The sequence below is a fragment of the Gallus gallus genome, chromosome 9 (assembly GCF_016699485.2).
Source record: "Gallus gallus isolate bGalGal1 chromosome 9, bGalGal1.mat.broiler.GRCg7b, whole genome shotgun sequence".
NCBI classification, from domain to species: domain Eukaryota; kingdom Metazoa; phylum Chordata; class Aves; order Galliformes; family Phasianidae; genus Gallus; species Gallus gallus.
The window spans coordinates 4,364,759-4,379,800 of NC_052540.1; the positions used below are offsets into that span (position 1 = coordinate 4,364,759).

General features: G+C 44.1%; 1 protein-coding gene and 2 long non-coding RNA genes across 8 annotated transcripts; 2 read left to right on the plus strand and 1 right to left on the minus strand.

Moving 5' to 3' along the window:
• The first annotated feature begins 187 nt into the window (after positions 1-187).
• Positions 188-5,256, plus strand: SMCO1 (single-pass membrane protein with coiled-coil domains 1). Its single transcript, NR_171564.2, has 5 exons — positions 188-498; positions 3,252-3,401; positions 3,844-4,028; positions 4,360-4,496; positions 5,016-5,256. It is a non-coding gene; the product is annotated as a single-pass membrane protein with coiled-coil domains 1 (long non-coding RNA).
• On the minus strand, positions 196-3,977 carry LOC107051864. The gene is made up of 3 exons (XR_001463809.4): positions 3,128-3,977; positions 2,342-2,400; positions 196-1,330 (listed from the first exon to the last, which is right to left on the minus strand). It is a non-coding gene; the product is annotated as an uncharacterized LOC107051864 (long non-coding RNA).
• On the plus strand, positions 361-12,958 carry RNF168 (ring finger protein 168). 6 transcript variants are annotated; one of them, XM_040705826.2, is made up of 8 exons: positions 361-498; positions 3,252-3,401; positions 5,478-5,815; positions 7,045-7,121; positions 7,973-8,149; positions 8,659-8,783; positions 9,082-9,169; positions 10,104-12,958. In XM_040705826.2, exons 3-8 carry the CDS (start codon positions 5,515-5,517, stop codon positions 11,151-11,153), a joined length of 1,818 nt encoding a protein of 605 aa, XP_040561760.1. In that variant the 5' UTR covers positions 361-498; positions 3,252-3,401; positions 5,478-5,514; the 3' UTR covers positions 11,154-12,958. The 6 variants fall into 6 exon arrangements, with proteins under 6 accessions (XP_040561760.1, XP_040561758.1, XP_046754497.1 ...); XM_046898541.1 differs by lacking the exons at positions 361-498; positions 3,252-3,401 and adding exons at positions 3,994-4,028; positions 4,360-4,496; XM_040705824.2 differs by lacking the exon at positions 3,252-3,401.
• Positions 12,959-15,042: the final 2,084 nt, after the last annotated feature.

The following is a 15,042-nucleotide window of genomic DNA, read 5'->3' on the forward strand; positions in this document are numbered from 1 at the left end:
TTGCCCTCAGAAGCAGCTCCCTGCAGCCATCTACAAGTTGTTCTCATTCAAATCCAGCTTTTCATCAAAACAAGAAGATATCCCAACAGCAATCTGTACAGCCTTTAAAAGCAGGAGACTTTGGCCCAGGAGAAGAGCTCGAAGGCAGTATAGATAAATAAACCCGAACAGCAAACAAGCAGACTAGATTTCCCCTTCTCATTATTCCCTTTATTTTTGAAGACAGATGAGATCAGTGCGTCAGAAGCAGAGGTCCAGTTGTGTAATTTGATGTGCAGTACGTTCAGGAGCATGTGTCTGTGTATCTGTGAGCTATATTTGGATGTACAGTCTATTAAAAGCCCGGTGCAGTCACCCCCCGGCAGGAGTCAGAGCCCCCATCCGTGGTGTTGACTGCCTCAGGAGAGGACTGGAGCCCACCCCTGCTTGACTTCTTTTCTCCAGGACGATGGCTAAAGACAGCATATCCCTGCGCTCCCTGAGCAAGACATTAAACAGGTCTTTAAAGGGTTGTGCTAATGCTATGTTAGGGGATAAGTGGCATACAGGACTGGGGCAGGGGGAGAGGAGACAAGATTATGCTGTGGTCTGTTAGCAAGATAATCTGTACTTTGGACATTTTCACAGGTAATAGGATGTAAACAAATACAGTGTGTATGTGGGAAGAGGGTAGTTCATGAGCAATCCTCTTGTTTCTCCTTTATTTATTGGAGAGGGAGAGAACAGAGCAGAGGGCTGCAGCACTTCATGAACACCATCCTTGCCAGCTTCAAGCTGCTGGTCCTGGCAGCTTGCTGCAGGATTCTGTGCAAGTGCTTGATCAGCAAAGGCTGGTAGCTGCACGAAGTGCTGCCAGGAGCTTGTCGGTAACAGGAAATTCTGGTTTGTGCTCTGCTGTAGTTCTGCTGTAAATGGGCGATTGGGAATGGACTTCCAAATTTGGGAAAATATCTCAGCACTTACAGGGTTCAAAGACAGGAAGCAAGTGGCTGTAGTTGACAAAAAGCAAGACAAACCCTTCTGTATTTTAAGAAAGAAAATCATTGTGACCAAGGAACTGGGACATGGGTAACGCTGAGTCACCTTCTATTTCCAAAGCCTGTACATAAAGAGGCTTGCAAAAAAGCTTTGATTGACAGCTTCACTGGCTTCAATTATAGTCTGGCACCTGCTTCCCCTGCTGGCACCTGTCCGTGTGTTCCACTGCACATAACAGCACCATCACTGCTCGATGGTGTCTGATCATCCAGGTGGGCAACAGCAGCAGCACCAAACGAGAGCCACGGCCGCTGCTTCTCAGCAAGGGAAGAGTGGAAAAGGGGTCTGAAACCTGTACAGTTAAAAGACAAGGTGAGAGGGTGCTCCCTTTCAGTGGATTTTCATGTATGTATGTCCATATGCACTACCTGTGCTGTGCAAGTGCTATCAGCCAAGGAACCTGTGCTAACTTAGGTGCACGTGTATAGCTGGTTTACAGGTAGGAAGAATTTGGAGTGTTCTGTGTGAGTATCCCTGCTGCTGAAATGCAGTACTTCTGCTCATGAGATAATGTTTCAGATATTGATACTTGCTTTTATATTCAAATTACAAAAGCACTTCAAAGATCAGCCCTTTGCTGCAACAGCAGTACTGCTGTAACAGAGACAATCTCTTCTTCGAATGTGAAAATCACCATCAGACAACAACAACTCCACCACCTCTGTGTTCCAGGTTGCTAGTGTTATGCCATGCCAACCAACCTATGCTAGGGAGAAACTAAATGTATGTATTATCCAAACATCTTCAAGCAGAGAACCTGAATTCATTTAGGTCCACGTGGTGTGGACAAGGCTGCGGGGTACAAATCTAGCCACACCACCTGAAAGATGCTGTGTGTAATTTATCCTACTTGTTAAAAAGGAAAACAATAAGTTACTAGAGGTGAAATAGGGCCTTAAGAAGCAAGAGATAAAGATGTTGATACAAGGTTCAGCACAGGAAGGCTGCAATTTAAGATCCAGTTCCCTAAACGTGAGGACGATGCAATGATAACAGTAACAGAAAAAGTGGAAGGAGCTGTGGATGAAGAAGGGCCAAAGAAAAAATAAAGAGTTTTGTTTGTAATAAAATGTGGCAATTACTTGATGAAGCCTGAAGTTCTGCCAGGAAAACACAGAAAAATCACACAAATCAATGGGAGCAGCTGATATTCTAATAAATCACTACTAAAGTACATGGTGCCCCGTGATTTGTTCCATGTCGAGGGAGGAATTCTGAATGATGGGTATTTCCATAGCCTTGAGGTTCCCAGGAGTCGAAAGAACAGACACTGACATAACACAGTGATCTGAGGCAAACTTACAGAACGTTATCTTCACAAAAGCCACCACCAGGATGAAAGAAGCCCAGGAAGTCCCACTCCTGGAGTAAAACAAAGAATGGAAAACAAGCACAAAGCATTTCATTCCCCGTTCCTTTTCAGTAGGCATGGTAAGTTCTCAACTAAGCAGTTGTTTTTTGCTGCAAAGGCTGTATGAAGGAAGCTCAAACACCAAAAAAAAACACGCCATATTTAGGATTTTAATGTAAGAGAGCGCAAAGATATAGTTTGTTAATAAGGAAAACTACAGCGGATATCAAGCTATGAAAAAGCAGTGAATAAATACCAGCTACAGAACACAGCAGTGCTGTTATTGCTGTTTCATTAACGTCCTCCCGTTGTGCATTTGTTCTGCAGGAGAACCACCATACAAAAGGGAAAACCAAAGCAGGAAAAGCCAGCAGAGAACAAAAGCCACTGAGGGCAGCTTGGTTTATTATTTGCATAATTTGTTATCTGGGGAAGAACGAGAAGTTCTGTTCGATGTCAAATGAAAAGGGTTGAGGAGGTCAGGACAGCGCAAGTAAAAGGAAAAATGACCTCAGTGTTAGAAAAATAAAAGTACCTCCTACCACTGACATCCATGCAAGTGGTTGATACCTACAACCCAAACACAGGTATACCTAACACAAACCTTTCCTACGGCTCTGTCTGCATTTACAAGCTATGAGATTTCTACACCGGGGAAGGGTCAAAGGGACATAGGTGGCATCAGAAGATGGAATTTCAAACGGTGTATGAATCTGTAAAAGAAGTGAATGAACTCACAGTTGGCTTGGGAGGAACCTCAGTATCTGGCCTGGATCAGCTCAGTGGAATGCATCACCACACGCAGAAAGCACAGCGCGTTGAGGCCCAGGTTCTAAACCAATGCTTGTTTCCCACTCTCCAGAGTAGAAAGCAGGCTGCAAGCCTTGGAGACGCGGTTCCAAGACCTGGACTCAAGCCTGCAGAAGCTGGAGCAGAAGTTTGAGGTGCAGGCCGAGCTCCTGGAGAAGGAGAGGAGCCAGGACACAGCGTGGACATCAGCGCTGGAAGACAGGTGGGCGGCAGGGGAGGGCCAGCACCAGCTGCCCTGAGCCCTGCACCTGCAGGCAGTATGTGCACTGCAGTGTGTATTTATACAGCCTGAATTACCACGTGCTATGGAGACAGTAAGGTTCGTTTGATTTAAGTCGCAGACAGCTGTTCATTTGAAATAAATATTTGTGTGGTAAAGAGCCATACTACTTCCCAGAGACCGGGGATGGGGAAAAAAGAACACGGGTGTTCTGACTTCCTTCTGCTAGTAAGGCCCAGAGATCGTACTCTGAGCACTGACTCTGAGGTTAGAGTTCAATATCACGAGGCTGTCTGTCTTCTAAGAGAGCACGCTGACATCAGTTAGCGGAGCAGCTGTTGCTGAAGTGCCGCCGGAGAAGCCGCGCGGTGCAGGTAGCCGCCTTACAGCACGAGCTGTACAGAACCGCTTCTCACCTACACAGCCAGACCGCACAGCGCCGCTCCCAGCCGGAAGCTGCAGCCCAGCTGCGGGGCCGCGCGGCACGGAGCGCTGCGGCTCTTCCTGTTTGCTGCTCCCACACGGAGCGCGGCGCCTCGGCCGGCCTTCCCGCAGGGCGGTGAGGGCGGAGCGCGGCGAGGGAAGGCCTGTGAGCGCCGGAACTAGGAGGTGAGCGGCGGGAGGTGGGGAGGGGTGTGTGTGTGTGGGTGTGTGTGTGTGTGTGGCGCGGCCGTTTGGCGGGCTGAGGGCAGCGCGGCCGGGCCCGGCGCGGTGCTGTGCGCTTTGGGCCCCCGGCGTTCTCCTCCCGCAGTGCCGGCCCGGCCCGCTGCCGGGCTGCCCCGCCGGCCTTCAGCTTCCCGCGGCGCTGCGCGGCGCCCGCCCCGTGTGGGCCTATTCCTGCGCTTAGAAAACTCCCGCCCGCGCTGTGCTTTCCGCGCCGCCTGTGGTAAGCAGTTAACGTGCTGGTGCTCAGCCCGCACTCGCTCCCTCCGGCCCGCAGCCTCCTGCCCGGCCGCGGATCCGCAGCCTCCCTGTGAGGATCCCCGCCCTTCTGCTGGACCTGCAGGCCTTCCTTCTCCCCGCTCTGCGCGCAGTAATCTGCGCGTATGCCAGCTGAAACTTCTTGGCCCAGCAGAGGTACATACGGACTGTGCAGGTGGTTCGTTACAGAGGGCTGTACAGCTGGGTGTCTCCGTGTTATCTAGCCTCTCTTCTGAAAAATAAAAGACTTGTTGTATTAGGAAGAGCGAAACCTCAAGAAGCCGCCTTCATGTGCCTGTGTCTCAATGTCAGCTTCTTCTGCGGGTTATCCGGGGTCGAACTGTCACAGCCCCTCTGTCAGAAAGCTCTGGCTTTGTGCAATCACCTGATAGTTCGCTTTTATTCTTTTTTTCTTAATTTTTGTGGCTTGAAAAGTCACATTTATGTCCCTTTTGCTGCGGTGGGTGGGTGTGCCTTTTGTTCTTACTTTCTGTCGCAGCATGTTTTGGGTCAAGTGAAAAACAGTTTGAGGAGGGCTGATGGCAGCAGGGTTGGGTGATCCCCACTGTTTGGAGGCGTGCAGGTCATGGTGGGAGGCACTGAGTTACTGAATACCTCGGTTAGATCTTTGCTTATATTTAGGACTTAAAAAGCACTTCGACTTTTGCCTTCCAGCTTAAGCAAATAAATGAATGTGGAAGACCTTCTCCCTAAGGAAAACCCTGTGATAGATAGGGAGAATGTTGTATTTCACCTTCACGTGCAGCTAAGCTGTACTAGAATCAACTTCTGAAGGCTGCACATATAGCAAAAAAATGGACTAATTTGAAAGTTAATTCAGTAACTGTGATAACATCCACCAAGCATGACCTTAGCTTGTAACTATGAGAAAATAAATGCTGGAAGACTTTCTTTACCTCTTTTTCCCACGTTCCTGTCTCCCTGCTATCCTCTGATGTACCTGCTGCAGTTCACAGGAAACTGCAGTAGGAATCCTTGCTTCACAGGGACTTCTGTTAAAACTTGCATCTTCTTCTGTAAGTCATAAAGTTACCAGCTTTCTTAAATATGCTGAGCTTTCTGTAAGTAGTTAGAAAACAGTTTTCTGGTAAAATACACATTTCTTTCTGCTTTCAGGTACTGCTGTTAATTTGTCTCATTCCTGGGCTTCAATATGTCGAAGAAATCGGAGGCTCCCCTTTCCTTAGATGACTGCCTCTGCCAAATTTGCATGGAGGTCTTTGTGGAGCCCGTGACCCTGCCGTGCAACCATACCATCTGTAATTCTTGTTTCCAGCTGACAGTTGAAAATGCCAGTCTTTGTTGCCCTTTCTGTCGGCGTCGAGTCTCTTCTTGGGCACGGTATAATGCCCGCAGAAACACTCTCATCAACTGGGAACTCTGGGAGAAGATTCAGAAGAAATATCCGAAGGAATGTGAGCGTAGAATTAACGGACAGGATTTGGAAGAGGAAAGTAAGTAAAATGTCACTGGTCCTGTGCTTTACCAAAGTAATTAGTGTAGGTGGACTTTGGATGTTGTGAAAGAAGATACTTTGCGTAGATGCGCTGTGTTGTTGCTAGAAAATGCAGCGCCAGAGCTGTCCTGTGAAAGGGACTTGCAAGGCAGGGCAGTGGCCGTGCCTTTTGTTTTCTGTAGTACAGAGCAAGTAATACTGTCTCATCATTTGAGTGGATATTTGTTCCTGCTTTTTACACAAAATGCTGCTGTACGGTTCTTTGTCCTTGCAAAAACAGCTATTACTGATACAGCTGTAGCTGTAAAATCTTTAACCGGAGTGTTTGTGGGTGTGTTTATCCCTATCATGTATGTCAAGTGGTTTAAACCTTGGTGATTTTTTTTCAACTTTTAGGTACTCTCAATTAGTTTCATTAGAAATTCCAGGTCTTTGGTCTGTCTCAGAGTCTTAGAGCCTAAAATTGAGATGTTAGACAAAAGGAAATGAAATCTGACTACCTCCCTGAAGAAGGGTATTGGGGGTTTATTATGTTGTAACCTCCATTCAAATTTGATCTCTTCTGACAGTTTTGTGTCTGGAAGAGCCAGTACTTTTCCCACACCTCTTCCTGTTCTTCCCAGCGTGGTCAGTACCAGCACTGGCACTGGGTGTTTAACACACCTCAGAGAAAAATGGACATGGTAACCTTAGAATTTCTTAAGAATAGAACACATGAACAAGTTTTTTTTTATCTTTTAGGTCTGTTAAAATGACATAGGACATTCAGAATCCTGAATGTTCTGAAGGGCTAACAGAATGGAGTATTCTAGCTAGCACAGAACATCCTTAGCAGAAAGCAAAATGTTTTAAAAATAAGTGAATAAATTGAAAAGTGGATAGCATTTCAAACTCCTTTGGTAGGCCATCTTTACAACACAATGTTCCACTTTTTTTTTTTTTTTTGCTTACTGTGAAGTCGTTGGAGGCAAAATGCAAGAGTTATTATCAGTAAGCATATTTGCTTTGTATACAGGACTTGGAAAATACTGGTTGTTCCTGCTACTTTGTCATGTACTGCTTTTATCTGTTGTATTTTGTACTGTTTTACTTTGTTCCAAAGGCTTGGCTTAAGTCATTCCTGTGGCAAGGAATGGAAATGATCTTTTGTTAAAATGTTTTATTGTTGACTGTCATGATCTTGCTTTGTTGCTCACTCTTTTTTATTACCCCCTTCCTCTCAATTAGTCTTTGTCCCCCATCCACAACACCAGCTGAGCAAACCTGGGGAACTTAGACAGGAATATGAAGCAGAGGTTAGCAAGGTAAGTCTAAAAATGTATTTAAAAGTGCAAAATGCTTTGAATGTAGTTATTTTAATTGTTTCCACAAACAGCTAAAATGCTACTTAACAAAAAAAGTAAGGTACTTAAAAGGGCATTGCTGCTACAAGAGCATGCTGGTCATTCCTGATGCATGAATTCCATTTTTATGCTATATTGAAGAGACTCTAAGAAGGCTACATAGTCACAAGGCGGTATGTAAGAAGGCTCTGTAGCCTCTACATATAAGAAATGTTGGGGAAAAAAAAAGCATACAGAGATGTAAAACTTGACAGCCAGAAGTAAACTTATCTCAGACAGGGATTCCCCGTCTGGAACTGCACTGCCACTGGTGTTACTTCTGGGATCTGGATATCACGTGGAAAGAAGAGAGGGAGGACAAAGTGTGTGTTCTTCAGCAAGAGCTAACAGCTGTTGCTAACAATGGAAGGTGACAGTCTTCAGTTCAGATGCACAGTTGACTTAAGCTGAAAGAGCTGACCTTGTTTATTCACCTATGCGTGTTGGCTTATGGATGCATTTTCTTGTGGCAGTTTCAGCTTATGCTACCTTCAGGTATTGGTCAAGCTGTCATACTGCAGGCTTAGTGTCTACCACTGAAAATTGAGGCTGAAGAATGGACTTCTGTTTATGGCTGTTTTCTTTATTCAGAGGTGTTGGGCCTTAAACTTTTGTAAACTTTTCAGATGAAGCACATTCTGTGAGAAGTACAGTCAGACTGCTGGAGTGATCTCATTGGAACTGTTCCAGTGGAAGGAGTGTTAGTGAAGAGATTCTGATGCAAAGCATGGTACTATAGCAACTGCATACCTTTAAAAAAAATTCTTTCTCAGGTGGAGGCAGAAAGGCGAGCACATGAGCAAGAAGAGAACAAGGCAAGTGAGGAATACATTCAAAAGCTGCTAGCAGAGGAAGAGGAAGAGCACAGATTGGCAGAAGAAAGACGAAAGGAGATGGAGGAACAGCTTAAACAAGACGAGGAGTTGGCATGGCAGCTCAGTAATAGCTTGGTGAGTTAACATGAAAGAGGACATTTTCTAATGTTCATTTAGTGTAGGCAACTTAGACTTTTTAGACCAAAAGTTAAACTTCTGAATAACTTAAATTTGCCTGAATTGTATTTGAAAGCTGTTGTCAGCTGTCAGTACTTCAGCTCCTACATTAACTTTTGATGAACCAGCAGGAGGGTGAAATACCTCCAAGCATTTCCATTTGAAATGGGTGTAGGAATTTTTTGCTGCAGAATGTTTTAAAACATTGGCTACTTCCTTTTCCCTGTGAATTTAAAAATTCTGCTTTGAAAGAAATTGAGGTCTACATCCTCATGTACTGAAGAAAGGAACAAATGATGATGCTTGAAAAAGTTTAACTTAGATTTGGGATTTCTTTCATTTTTTTTTTTTTTTTTCTGGAATTCCTTGGATAGAAGTAACTAATTCTGTAGCAGAAGGACAGAAGTAGTTCTCCTGTTTGTGTTCAATTTTGTTTTATATAATGCTATTTTTCTTTGCCATTGAAGAATGACAGTTTGGGAGAACATGTGCTCAGCAGTTCTTCACGAGGAGACAGCCTCTCATCTGAATCACACCCAGCTAATTTGTGCAAGATGAAGAACAAACCAAGCAATTCTGGAGACATTGAAAAGTAAGAAAGCCGAGTTTCTGTTTTATAATTAGTGATCTGTTTCTCATTATAGTGCCTTTCTGTTCCATGTGCTTCCTTGGACTCTTGCAGCCTGACTTCCCTGTATAATTTGGGCAAATGTAGGCTACTGAATATTGAAACGTCTTCTAGGATAACGTGGAGCAGAAGAGATACCCTCACCCCTCTCATTATTATCAGAACAAACCCGAGGTCATGATTAATATAAGAGAATGGCAATGCAAAGGAAGAAAAAAGGTTTTAAGAAGTATACCTTTTTTTGTTTTGTTTTTCCTTTCAGGTATCTGACTCCAAAGCATCATCACAAATCGCGATCAGCTTCATTCTCCAGAGCAACAGAGGGAGGTGGAACTGACCCTGGCTATGTGGTAATAGAATCATTTTGTTACAAATCTCAATGTTAGCAATTGCAGGTAACTCTCTGCTTTGCCTGTAGTAATGCCTCTCAGCACTGGGCAATCCATATATCTATTTCATGAGCTGTCTCAGCACTTATGATTCCCAAAAGTGGAAAGGGAAGAACCCACACTTGACAGTCAGCAGATGCACACCTGCAGCTTATTTTATGGTTACCTTGTATAGCTGCACAGAGGCTTTGGTTAACTAAGCTTGAATACTGACAAGAACTTTGAATTATAGAATCGTAGAATGGCTTGGGTTGGAAGGGACTTAAAGGATCATCAAGCTCCAACCCCACTGCTGCATGCAGGGCCGCTAACCTCCATATATAATGCTAGATCCAGGTCTCTTCCATTCAGATTATCACCACGTCCACAAACAATTTTAATTACTTGGAGTTTTTCCTCTAGTTTGGCAGTTCTGTTTTGCTTTTATTTTTGTAATTTCAGTAATGCATACTCCTGGTTTTTGAAGGTGTAAATGCTGTTTACATTAAGATTTTCAGTGACCTCTGAGCTGCAGCTGATGGCATATAAAACTCTAATGATTATTCTGGAGCTCATTCAAGGAGGTTGTACTTTGATTTTCATCGTTCACATTTGTCTGGATCTTTCCTGCTAAGCTCTGGAGATGAGCAGGCTAATACCTTGATCAGCTGATTGGAGTCATTGATAACAAGAGAATGCTGCAGTTCTTTTCAGTCTTCTAGCTATGCTTCTGCAGATTGTTCTGAATGCTTATTTAACAATGTTGTTTATTCATTCTTTTTAGAGAAGAATCCAAGTTAATATCCCAGAGTAGTTATGAGCAGTACAGCTACGATAAAACAGATTTGTGTTTTATTTACATCCATTGGCTTTTAATAAATGCATTTAATTAGAGGCCTCTTTCTCTTTTCTTCAGATCAGTAACAATGAAGGCAGCAGTACTGAGGGGCAAGGTGAGCAAGAAGAAATGCCAACGCTGTCTCCACAGCTGAGTGGTGTGACCAAGTGTTCCACTGCTCAGGATTTGTTTATGCAGATGTACATTAACTTCCTAAATGCCTCAGCTTCAGAGAATACCACGACTGTCGAGCCAAAAAATACACACGAACAAAACTGTCTCAGAGATGAACTTCTAAATACAACTTGTGAAAATGCAGAAGGAGAACGGGCTGGAACAGTTCTAAACAGATCCAAAGGAGAAGATGGAATAGCGTTGGACGGTGACAGTTTAACTCATGTAGAAAGCATAAACCTTGAAAACTGTGCTGAAACTAGTACTTGTATTCAGTTAGCAATAAATTCCATGTCTGACAGCAAAAGTGTAACAGGTGATCTCATGAAGATGGCTGGAAATTCAGATGAAAAGAAACCAGAGAGTTTGCCAAACACTAAAGAGGCTCCCAAAAGAAAGTCTCCAGAACCGCTGGCTGAAGCAGTGGTTGACTTGGGTGTGCTTGACAAGAGGAGAAGAACTTTTCCAGGAACTTTGGAGGAGGAAGCAGAGTGGAAAAGTGACTTCAATTTGCAAATGCAGAAAGCCTTTGAGCAGGAGCTCCATGAAAGGCATATTCAAGAGGAGCAGGATAGGCTTCTGGCTCTGCAGCTGCAAAGACAATTCAACAAAGAGGAGAGGTTACTTAACCGACAAAAAGGATCTCCAGATGAGTACCTTCTTCGCACTAAAACACCTCAATCTCTGAAAGACTCTTCTAGAAAAGGAAGTCCTAAAATGGCAAAGGACTCAAAACTAGCGAAAAAACAGAGTGAAACAAATCACCACAAGGGTCGGAAAGGTTCTTGCAATGAAAACTGGCAGTCTCCTACCAGAGTCCGAATGAAATCACCCAGCAGTGGAAAAGTCTTGAATTGTGTTGTTAACACCAGTGATTCAAATGATGTTCATTCACTGCCTAAGAGAAAACAAAAGACAATTCTTCAAATGCTTAAAAGCCCTGTTACTGAGTAGAACAGCAGAACCACAGACACATGATTAAACTAATTGGAATTAAAACCATGGTAATGTTTACCCCTGTGTCAGGCAAAACTTCTTTTATGCCCAATTGATGGTTTTGAGAGTTGGGCTTTGGGCTGCAAGAGTGACCAAAACTGTCTATTAAAATGTACTGTGAATGTTTTTGAGAAGTTTAAATAACTTATGCCTCTCGACCTTAACATTTTTAATTAGTCTTTTCTCGACTATGGCTTCTTTTCTAGGACTTGCATTTTCAAGCTGTTTTTTTATGTTGGAATGTGAATACTGTTATTGTTTGAAATTCAGAGTAACTGATGGTCCTGGAATGAGAATCTGGAGCCGTTTGTGGGGACTGCACATTCCCCAGAGGAAGCAAAGAAGTGTGTCTGTGTCTCTGGTTGTCTGCTGACTGCAAGACTGAGGCTTTATAAGGCACAGGCACTGTTCTGTTAAACTGAAGGACGTTACTTGAATTTGGTTTATTTGTTGAATTGCATTATTTGCTTGGCAGTCAACAGGATTGTAACCAGATAAGCCAGTCTTGCAAAGGCATTTTCCATCTCTCATCCTCTCACAGAGTAACCCCTTTGTTAGGCAAAGGGGAAAAAAAGGATCATTCTTCCACAGTCAAAGGCAAAGATCTCTCATAGATGCCAATAGCAGAAGTGGTTGTGGGCTCGCATTTACTTCTGTTCATTTTGTTTTCTTCTTGTTAGTAGCCCATAACTTACACAATCTTGCCTGTATTTACTGCTGTTTAACTTTCATGTACAAACTGACTTGAGTCTTACTATAAGCACCTAGTATTCAAAAATTATTAGTCCAGGAGACAGTTACGATGGAGAATGTAAAACCAAAAGGAGGAAAAGCAACTAGAGTTACCAGTATTGACTTAATTTAACTTTCAACTGGAGTTCAACTACTGTGCCTGGCTGTAACTGTTGCTCCATTATTATTATTCTCTGAAGGACTAGAAAATACTGTCTTCCAGTTGAGTTTGATGGTAAAATAATTCAAAAGAATTACAGTTTGGACGTTCTGTGAAGCTGACAGCTCTGCCAAGTTGAGGCCTTCGGAAAAGTTTGCTTGCTGCTAGTCAGCAGGTAGTGTTCCTGTTATATAGTTTTCTATTTTGCTATTGTGAAGCCCATCTTTTGGCTTTTCTTTGGATGTAATGATATATTTCTCAAGTATACATCTTCGAATGAGAGCAAAACACCAACTTCGACTGCTGAAATGTGTGTGCTCTTTGCTGAATAGCAGATGTTCCAAAAAATACACGTTTGAAATCTTAGGGATGATCTGTAGACTTTAGCTCAGCTCTGGGAAACTTGTAAAAAATATTTTAAAGCAGTAACTTCTGGTGTTACCTAAGTTAAAAAACAAACAAGCAAACCACAAAACATAAAAAAAACAACCCTGAAAGAAAGGAGACCAAGCCAGAATTTTTTTTTTCTTTATTATTTTAACTTGATGGCACATCTCTGATACTGTTGGGTTTCTCCTAAATAAGTGGAGGATTCAAAGAGCCTTCTTGAGAAAGCTACTGCAGGTGACCTGTTGCAAATAATTCATTTTTCCCATTGCTGCCTCAACCATAGCACTGGAAGCCTTTGTTCGATACAGACCCCCTTGTGTGTAATTCTTATTTCAGTTTGTTTTCGTCTTACCCGGGCAGTCAGATGTAATTCGTTGCTGATTACAGTGTTCTTCAGGGCAGAGGTATTGACTGTTTCTGTGCTTAAGATACTTTTCCTGTCATGATAAGCATGTAATAAGTAAACTCTATTTCCAGAACAGCTGAGGATGAAGAGTTTTGTTCATAAGTCTCAATTCAGCCCTGTCTTAAAATCGATTTATCAAATCTGATGTTTATTTTTAACTTGTTCAAAAACTTGTCCCTTTTGTGGCGTGGAGCACCTCTTTCTGAGAGCGTGGCACCTGATGTCTGCAGCCCTTCCTCAAGTCAATCTGATCAGAAGCACCACGTGCTCCTATTGATTTTACTTTTTGAAGTTCCAGTGTAATGAACTACAACCAGCAGCAAGAGAGAATTCTTCCTTTCTTTGAATGCTTTAGCATTCTGGGCTCTCTATGAACTACTTAAAGATGCTGAAAGAAATGGAGGTGGGAGAGAGCAAGGAAAAGGGAAGGCTCTCCTTTAGCAGTGTGAGCGCAGTGTGCCCCAGTAGGTGAGATTTTTTGTCACATATAACAGCAGTTTCATTCTCTTTTCCTCCACAAGTGTTTTGTGCATTCTTTCTTTTTCTCTTATTGTGATGGTTATGTCTCTTCCACATAAGGTTTATGACATGCAGTAAACTAATCTCAGTTAAAAGGTAGGAATTAGACAATACGGAGGGGGCTTTTTTGCATCTTAAAGGCTTACTTCATTGCCATCAATAACAAATCCTGCAGCTATGATTCAACTTCAAATAAATACAAAAATTACAGAAAGAAGCCATTTCAGAAGTCAGAATTGTACAGAAATACATTTTGGGGATAGGTGTGTATTTGCTGGGGAGGGGGGTAAAGGATTTGGGGGTTTTGTACCCTTCTTTTCTTGCTTGTAGGGTTTTGTTCTCTCAGTGTAAGAAGGATCTCCCAGATAAGAATCGTTATTTTTAAAGCTTGCTGGGATGGTCTTTTAGCTTTGCATACCCCAAAGGCGGAGGTATGTAAATTACACTTTTATAATTAGTAAGTATACTTTGGCAGCTGTCTAGAATTCACTTTAGCTTGGACAAGGAAAAGGAAAGAAAAAAAAACAAAACCAACCTTGCTTTGTGAAACACATCTCGCATAGACAAGTTTAAAGGATGTTGCAGAATGGGGAAAACAGGGCTAGAAGTCAATCATTAGCTGGACGCACACTGAACTGCAAAGCACACAAAGCCTATAACCCGTACTGGGTGCTCAGTCTGACAGCCTTGTCAGGGCTGCCAAGCTGCAAGCTGGCCATAATTACAGCACGTGTGGCAGGGCAGTCCTCAGGAGGGTCGTCTAGTTTGCTTTATGCTTTTCTTGCTGGAGGGTGGAATTCAGCTGCAGGGAGGATTTTGGTTGCTCCAGGTAACTATTTCCACTGCTACAATCCAAGCACTTTGTAGCAGGTTTGGGTTGGTTAATGATTGCTTTGCTTTGGAGTGTGAGGCTCTCAAGTACTGCCACGGAGCAATTGAAGCTCTCAGTGCTCCATCTCTTCAGCGCAGTGAGAACCCCCAAGTTCTGGACGGCTGTGGGGAGCTGTTCTTGTTTGTGTGATATTTCTCAGTTTCCGGTTCGTAAAACTCGTCTCCTCCCTCCTCCAGTTCAACACCTCCCACACAGCATCCCACTTCACGCCTGTTCTGAGGTAAACCTGCCTGGAATCATCTACACCCCGCCTTACGAGCATTTCAGTGTTGCCACTGAAGCCTCTGATAAGCCCTCCTGCTGGGTGAGGGAAGGCTGTGCACACAGTCTACCCAGACTTCGGCAAAGCCGTTGGCTCTCTCCCACAGCACTGTCCTGGAGAAGCAGTCCCCGTGGCTGACAGGTACACGTATTGCTGGGTAAAGAACCGGAGGGCCGAGCCCAGACAGTGGTGTTGGATGGCGAAAAACGGAAATGCGTTCCCCGTTCCCGCTGGGGAGCAGCACGGGCCTCATCGCCGCGCCCCGGGTGCCGCAGCATCCCCTGCTTCCTGCGCACGGCGGTGGCCGTTAAACCACCGCGAAGAGCCCCTTTCCCGCCGAGTTGCCGTGTCAGAGCGGGCGGCTGAGGCGGCGCGAGCCGCGTTGCCACGGCAACTCCCGCGCCCCGCCCCGGCACGGCGCCACCCCGGCGGCGGGGCAGAGGAAGGGCGCGGGCGGATTTCGCGCTTGCGCAGTGCGCGCGGGCC

Coding starts and splice junctions, on each gene's coding strand:
- RNF168 (XM_040705826.2), top strand. CDS start 5,515: ATGTCGAAGAAATCGGAGGCTCCCCTTTCCTTAGATGACTGCCTCTGC. Junction 5,816..7,044: donor ACAGGATTTGGAAGAGGAAA/GTAAGTAAAATG, acceptor CCTCTCAATTAG/TCTTTGTCCCCCATCCACAA. Junction 8,150..8,658: donor GGCAGCTCAGTAATAGCTTG/GTGAGTTAACAT, acceptor TTGCCATTGAAG/AATGACAGTTTGGGAGAACA.